Consider the following 7,470-nt stretch of genomic DNA (forward strand, 5'->3'; position numbering starts at 1 on the left):
ATTAAACTCAACCAGGTAATTTGGAACTGTTAACTTTGGATGAGCTAACAAATTATTATGGGCCACTAATTTGATTGAATTTATCGAATGAGCTCGGTTTAACTCGCAAAACGATAGCAAAAAGAGGTATGACTATCTATATATAGTTGATTTAGTTTTTAGTTCTCTACCTTTGCAGTAATGATTTGTTGGTATGCAAGAATCGATTTAGCAAGAAATATGATCATTTTAGCCTGAACAATTATTTTAAAAACGCATTTTTTGTTCATACTTGCACTCAGAAAACAAAAAAATTACTTTTCAGGGGATGAATTAGACTCAAAAGGAGAAACAGATCTGAACAAAATACACAGACAACTTGTTTGCTCAAACCAATGAGCCCTGATTGTTGGGTTTTGTGTCAATCACGGCAAGTTCTCCTTGTTTTGTTGCGTCAGTTCCTTCTTGTGCAGATTGTAAATTAGATTTGTCGGCCTTTAGGCTAAGAGAGGAGTTTCCGTTAAGAATTCGCTCATAGTCTAGACGGTCACAGGGTTCTGCCGGGCCCCACTTAGCTGAAGGTTCCAGACAAATCTTCACCTTCTAAAAACTTATGAGTTAAACTTAATACAATTCTTAGAATTCAACTTAGACTTCACAATTGACATTACTGTCACGATAAAGCAGTTTGATAACGCTAGTTTTAACGTAACTCCGCAGAATTTTCAATCAACGTAGAAAAAAAATACGGTGAAATTTTGGAAACTTGTGAAAAATGGTGTGTTTAGCTTGTTTCTTGGCCACAAATAGTTCGCGGGTCACTAGACCTCAAATTAAACAAGTAACACTAGAAATGGTTTTCTATCAAATTAGAAATGGTTTCCGGCCTTTTGTCCACATAAGGTGATTTAAATGCTGCCATGGTAATCTTCCGGGCTTTACCTCTCAAGCGAAGTATGGCCGGTTGAAAATATAACGTTTGTATAAAGTTATCTTCATCTTTACGCTTAAATTTGAGGGAGGAGAGAGAGAGAGAGAGAGAGAGGAGACATAGAATTGGGAATAATTGTCCTAAAAATACGTAAATATAAAAAATTTCTCTTACCTCATACCAAGTGTTACCCTGCGCAGTAACAATCTCAACTACAGCAAAGATTGGTACCATCAGAATAGACATGAAAGACAGACACCAGCCCAACAAGTCTGCCCATAGAGGGTAAGAGTATCCCTCGTAAGAAGCAGGCGCATAGTTGTACATGTTGAACAGGAATATGGCCAGCATCAACACTGGAGTTATTATTCCCCAGCACAGTTTCACAAGGATTCCTGGCTTGGATCCTATCATCAGTTCAATGTCCACAGAGAATCGCCGTATTCCTATAAGACGACAAGATTGCAAAATACTCCAATTTAATTCTGTTTTGATTCAAAAATACATCCCAAGCACGAGAATGTAGGGTGAGTATGCAAATGAACATCAGTGCTTGTACTCATACAGCCCGTCTTGTCTCAAGTTACAACGCAAGCAAATGATTCCAAAAGTTCAAAGTTCAATAGTCACAGTTCGACTAAAAAAATGCAGATTGTTGCAAAAAAATAGAGCTAAGAATAGTGCAGGAATTAAGTTAAATTAAACGTGTGGATGCATAATTTTGTGTTGCACTTTTCTGTATGACTATAAATTTTTAGGATTTTGGTCTTGCGTTGTAACTTTACGGGACCGACTATAAAACAAGAGTGCACTCTTACACTCGCACAGATCGTACGTAACTTTTCAAAGAAACTAATCAACAACTGCAGCAATGAACCTTGATCAGGTGGAAACGGTACTAACCATAAGTGTACACGACACAGATAGTTTCGAACAGCGACAAGAACATGAGAGAGAACCCGGCAGAGTAGTTGTCAAAGAGGGTCAACCAGTAGATTCCACTCTGGGTCACCATGGGCAGGGCAATCACAAACATGATCACACTCAGCACTCCAACCACTATGGGTTTGTAACTCCTAGTCTGTGGGAACTTGTCAAAAATGGCTGTGGTCACCGTCTCCAACATTGAAAACTAAAAATATGAAGAGTATTTTGGTCAACAAAACAATTTTGGTCAAGTAAAGTCAAGTTGGTTTACAAATCGTCTTTGTACTACAACCTCCCACGGCCAATCCCCAATCAATTGAATAGATCTCTCAGATACTGACCATTTTTGTACTGTATAAGGCCATAAAAAAGTATTGCTTTATAGTTCTACTTTCTACTTTTTCTATATCATCCCTTATCAATGCGAAAAGATTGCCTAATTAGTTCGCACAAACTAATGGGCGTAGAACTTTGGTCACGTGAAAGGGAGGAGGGATAAATTCAGGTACCCAATGCGAGAAATTGCTACAAAAGTAGGTCTCTTTTGTCTTCAAACCGTGATCATAACTGCACTTACCTGACTGTCTAATCCAAGCGACAGCAACATTAGGAAAAACACAACACTCCAAATGGACGCGCCTGGGAGGCGAACCACTGCCTCCGGATACACCACAAATGCCAATCCCGCTCCTTCACTCGCGACCTCTGACACCGGTTGACCAGTCTCCTCCGACATGAAACCGATTACCGAGAAGATCACGAAGCCCCCGAGAACACTCGTGAAACAATTTAAGCAGGACACGATTAAAGCATCCCTGGCGATGTTGTTTTTGAATCGATTATAACTTGACGTGATCAAACTGCCAAAAGCCAATCCAAGAGAATAGAATATTTGTTGGGCAGCATCACCCCAAACCATAGGGTCAGCAAGTTTGTCCCATTGAGGGGTCAGGTAGAACTTAATACCCTTCAACGCTCCATCAAGTTGAACAGTTTGTATCAAAAGAATTACCAAAAGAATATACGGAAGGGTTGATGTCACGTAAACAACTTTTCCTGTGCTTTTGATTCCCTTCAACATGCAAAAGTAAACAAGAACCCATGCCAGAAACATGGCACCTACAAGATGCGTTTGAAAACTCTCGTACTCTGAAATTCCCCCAGTTTGGTTCAAAACGTGGTTTTTCCAAAACTCTTCGCTCGCTGGAATCCACTTAACCTTCACCGCTTCTGATTGGTTGCCGAGTTGCTGCGAGACGTTCTTGACACAGTCGTATCCAATCATTTTGCCTCCTTTCTGCTCACAGTCGAACTTTGTTTTTGAGCAGTTCCTCGTGTTCCATGGATTGTTACATGAACCCCAAGGTAGCTCGTAGCTGAATGAGTGGAACAAATAGTACACAATCCAGGCAATGATGACGTTGTAGTAAACACAAACAAGGGCGCAGATTATTATCATACCGTAGCCAATACCTTTGAAAAGAGGCGCCATTTCGAATGCCCCGACTGGACCTCGACTAGTGAACTGCCCGATTGAAAGTTCCACATAGTATAGAGGAATTCCAGCAAGCAGCAGGCAAGAGAAATAGGGAATGAGAAATGCACCTGAAACAAAAAAACAACTATTTATAGTTTTTTATACAAAAGTTACGAGAAATTTTCGCTTAAAACAGTGCCCAACACACCGGATTTTTTTTTCAGAGAGTGGTTAATCCTTAAACTCCGGGATCATAATGCAAAACTTCTGACCTAATCAGTTCCATTTTAAATTTCTTCAATAACTGATAACAATAACTAACTATATAAGACAGATCTTACATAACTTTGTTATAATTATTGCTTAGATTTTATTCACAAAATGGGTTTATCTCGTTGCTACAGCATAGCTTTTCGCAGTAGTTTTTCATTTTGGAATTAACAATAATGGCAATCGATTGTGTTCCTAATTAATTGAACTTAAAATTCAGAAGAAAAGAAGATTTGAAAGGTTTAGTTCTAAATCTGCTCGTATAGGGCGGGCGCTCTAACAGGTTACTCGAACTACAAAGCTGATAACTACGCCCAAAAAATCATTGACAAATCAGGTGAATATCATCTTTTAAATGTCACCGTGATGCAGATGTTGCACCTTCTGAACAAATATTTCATCATACGTGTTTGAGAATCATGCATGTATTAATTACCAAATTATTTTACAAATTATTTTTTTCAAATTACAAATTTAAAAATTTTAAAAAATATATTTTCAACTAGTAGTTTTCTTTGTTATAGTAAGAATTTCTCTAATTTCTGCATTAAAACGAGACATAAAAATACAATGAACATTTTGCTAAATGATTCTATTTTGTTCATTTCTCAAAGGTAAAGTCAAGGACTATAGTCCACAAACTCTTTCAATAACGTTTCAGTGCATGTTTTCACAAACAATAGCAAAATATTTCTTACTAGATTTAGGAGAAAATTGAAAAACAAGTACTTCAGAAGTCTTTTTATAGCACTCAAATAGTTTGTGATGATTTATTTCTGCGGTTGGATAGATGAATAGGCATCTGCAAATTTCTGTGCTGTGCACAAAACGCTTATCATTATCTATGCATCTAACTCCAAAATTGTGGATAACTTTTTTGCTGTATCTTCGTAAAAAATGACGGAACAATCGCTGCGTCAGAAAAAGAACTGGTCCCAAAGCCAAAAAATAAATATCAAAAATATAAAACAAAAAACACTTTATTTAGTTTCCTGGAGCTAAATGGCAGAGTAACAGAGTAAATTTGCCAAATGCTTGCTTATGGCGTAAAAAAAGTTTATTTTCATTGTTCAATGCATTTGTTTTTTTGTTTCGCCAGTTACCGTTAACCAAGAAATTTCCACTAGAATGCGTGAAGCACGTTTTTTTTTGCGTTCAATTTAGTAGCAGTGTTGCAGATCACAATCATTGAACCAAATGAAATCTGAACAAAGCTTTTTTCACTTTTGCATAATAAAAACAGCCTAGATAGACAAGAAAACATGACAAACTAAACGGAAACCAAAGCTGCGTACTAAAAATTCAAATAATTTCAGATATGTTAAGATAACTTGTTTTGGAGCTAATTTCGATACTGAAAACTAGAAATTGTCTTTTGAGTGCTGAAGTATTTTGAAAATTGTGTTAGTTCCTCTCTGAGACAAACTTTGCTGATTTTTTTGGAATGTTGCTAGCCCGGATATGGTTGTCAAACCAATTCAGTGCTGAACCAGCACATTTCAATAGTAAAATTTGAATTCACATAAATTGAAAATTAAGTCTATATTAGCTTTCCTTAGGGGCAGTTGATCTTCATCATCATTAATTTGAGGTTATTGAGTTTACCCGGCTACTTTTATTGTGCAAAGTCACTACTCATGAAATGAAGTCTGAGCAGCACAATTTTATACTTCTGTAGCTTGTAAATTTTAACTACAATAGTACTATGCACGCTCTTTACACTCTAACTAGCTTCTAGATAAGTACAACAAAAACCTCTTAACTTAGTTACGACTAAGCGCTGATTCTCTATGCTACCAACTTTCAAACTCATAGCTTTTGTCACCAAAAAAGAGCATTCATGCTAACCAAATGAACAGTATGAGATGTGGAGGACAGCTGAGAACAGGCAACTGTTAATACAGTGCAGAATGAAAACCTAATGCTGTTCCGCTGCGATTACGCAGAAACACATTTATTTATTATTTTGTAGGACAAATAAATTCATTTTGTCTGTTTTTTTCTTGCATCTAGAAGATCTAATCTTTGTTCACAGAAGATTTTTTAAAAAGACCCCCAGGCCTATTTACCCACAAGCACATTTAGAGCCAGAAACTTAGGTTGTTACATATCGTGTTTAAATGAGTATGAGAGGTTTATATTTGGTAGCAAGCAAGACTACAACTTAGAAAATCCAAAAAAGTCTGCAACTTTTTTACATATTTTACTTGATTGCTTTTGTATCAAGTCATAGTATATTAATAGCTTTTGAAAATACCATAAATGAAAGCAAAATATTGGATCATAGAGTGGTGCTATATTTTTGATTGAAAAAGAGAAAAAATTCAGCTTTTTGCAATTCCGTAGAATAAGTGAAGTCTAAAAAGTCTTAGAATCTAAGAAAAGATCTAGGAACGTGTTGATAAATTATCAGGTGTTCTGCTCCTCTCTTGAGAACGAATATGTTCTTCTCAAAACGCAGCTGTTAAGAATGTATAACATGAAACGTAAACTTAATATAAAACGCAAGACGTAAACTTGATGAGGGCTCAATGAGGGACTAATTTTCAAAGAAATCTCACTGGTCAAATCTGTAAAGTGCCATCCACAATAATATTTATAGGCCAAATATTAAATAATGTTTGTATCGCTAATTCACTGTCTTAACTTACCGCCACCATTTTTGTAGCACTTGTAAGGGAACCTCCAGAGATTGCCTAGACCCACGCAATACCCAATGAGGGAGAGGATGAAGTCCAGCTGATGGTGCCAATTGCCCCTCTTCTTGGGCGCACCACTGCTGGATGTCATAACAGCTCCAGGATCCATTGCGATTTTTAACCAATGTAGAGTGAATATGATAAAATTATAGATTAATTTTTGCAAAAATTGTGTGACTAAATCAGATCAAATGCCTGCAATCTAGCCAAACTAAAAATTATTCAGTTTAATTATTTTTTTTTCAAATAAAGAACAAAGAATCTTACTAGGGTTAAAGAGATTGGTTTTTCCAGGTTACATTGTTTAATTTTGTCTTTTGTGAATTGCGGCCTTCAAATAGTCAAAATGCAACTCACAGTATAAGTTTCTCTCAATGGATCAAATCAATTGATAACACTAAGCAAACAAAACAAGATTTATGGGGTATTTTAGGTTGCGGTAAGTGACAGGTGTAATAACTCTACTGCTTTGATTTATTATAAACTTAGTTAGAAATAGATGGTTTTCTATCCTTTAATTATTTAATTTACAAAAGGTTGAAGAAGCAATAACTGCCGATAAAAATATGGAACAAAATTTACGTATTTGCCAAACTTTACGACTGAGAAAATTGGATTGAAGTCTGCTTAAAAAGAGTTAAGGTTAATTTGACTTTGGACTTGCAAAAGTAAGTTTGAAAAAAGCAAAGTGGTGGAATTGTTTCTTGGTGCTATCCGATTTTCAGCCAAGCAATTTCACAAATGGAATGAATTGCAGAGTATTGTTGGATATAAAAGGAAAGAGAGAAAGGCAGCTCTGATTTGATTGCTTTTGGAGCTTTGTTCCACAGTGCTTCTAATCCACTGAGGATTTCTATTGTTACGTCACGCTCTCCGCTATACCTTTAAAAAAAAATTTCCTACTCGGCATTACGCAATGATCTGCATCGGTTGCGTAATGTTAAACGTGCGTATTCGCTTATTAAAATAATTTATCAAAGAGTAAATCTAAAGTAATTACTTTAATTAAGATAAAATGATGTCATAAGTTTTTAATCGAAGAACGATTTTTACTTTTTACCGATATACCGTCACTCACAAAAAAACGTTGCGTCCACTATTTTGAGATTGACAATAACGGGAAATAATAAACTTAAAAATTTGCTAAACACTGTGACTTTGGCCGAGGTGTGCTGAAAAGTCACGTC

General features: G+C 36.2%; 1 protein-coding gene across 1 annotated transcript; it reads right to left on the minus strand.

The window, feature by feature from the left end:
- Positions 1-279: 279 nt before the first annotated feature.
- Positions 280-7,088, minus strand: LOC142354846 (sodium- and chloride-dependent glycine transporter 1-like). The gene is made up of 5 exons (XM_075407204.1): positions 6,236-7,088; positions 2,415-3,442; positions 1,814-2,042; positions 1,085-1,356; positions 280-582 (listed from the first exon to the last, which is right to left on the minus strand). Exons 1-5 carry the CDS (start codon positions 6,390-6,392, stop codon positions 367-369), a joined length of 1,902 nt encoding a protein of 633 aa, XP_075263319.1. The 5' UTR covers positions 6,393-7,088; the 3' UTR covers positions 280-366.
- Between the last annotated feature and the right edge of the window lie 382 nt (positions 7,089-7,470).

The sequence above is a fragment of the Convolutriloba macropyga genome, unplaced genomic scaffold, assembly GCF_964194025.1.
Source record: "Convolutriloba macropyga unplaced genomic scaffold, txConMacr16.3 SCAFFOLD_3904, whole genome shotgun sequence".
NCBI classification, from domain to species: Eukaryota; Metazoa; Xenacoelomorpha; order Acoela; family Convolutidae; genus Convolutriloba; species Convolutriloba macropyga.

What these genes read in the sequence shown, in the direction of transcription:
- LOC142354846 (XM_075407204.1), bottom strand. Translation starts at nt 6,392, where the DNA reads ATGGATCCTGGAGCTGTTATGACATCCAGCAGTGGTGCGCCCAAGAAG. An exon ending in GTGCTACAAAAATGGTGGCG is followed by an intron (nt 3,443 to 6,235) that starts GTAAGTTAAGAC and finishes TTTTTGTTTCAG; the next exon opens with GTGCATTTCTCATTCCCTAT. An exon ending in AGGGTAACACTTGGTATGAG is followed by an intron (nt 583 to 1,084) that starts GTAAGAGAAATT and finishes ATAAGTTTTTAG; the next exon opens with AAGGTGAAGATTTGTCTGGA.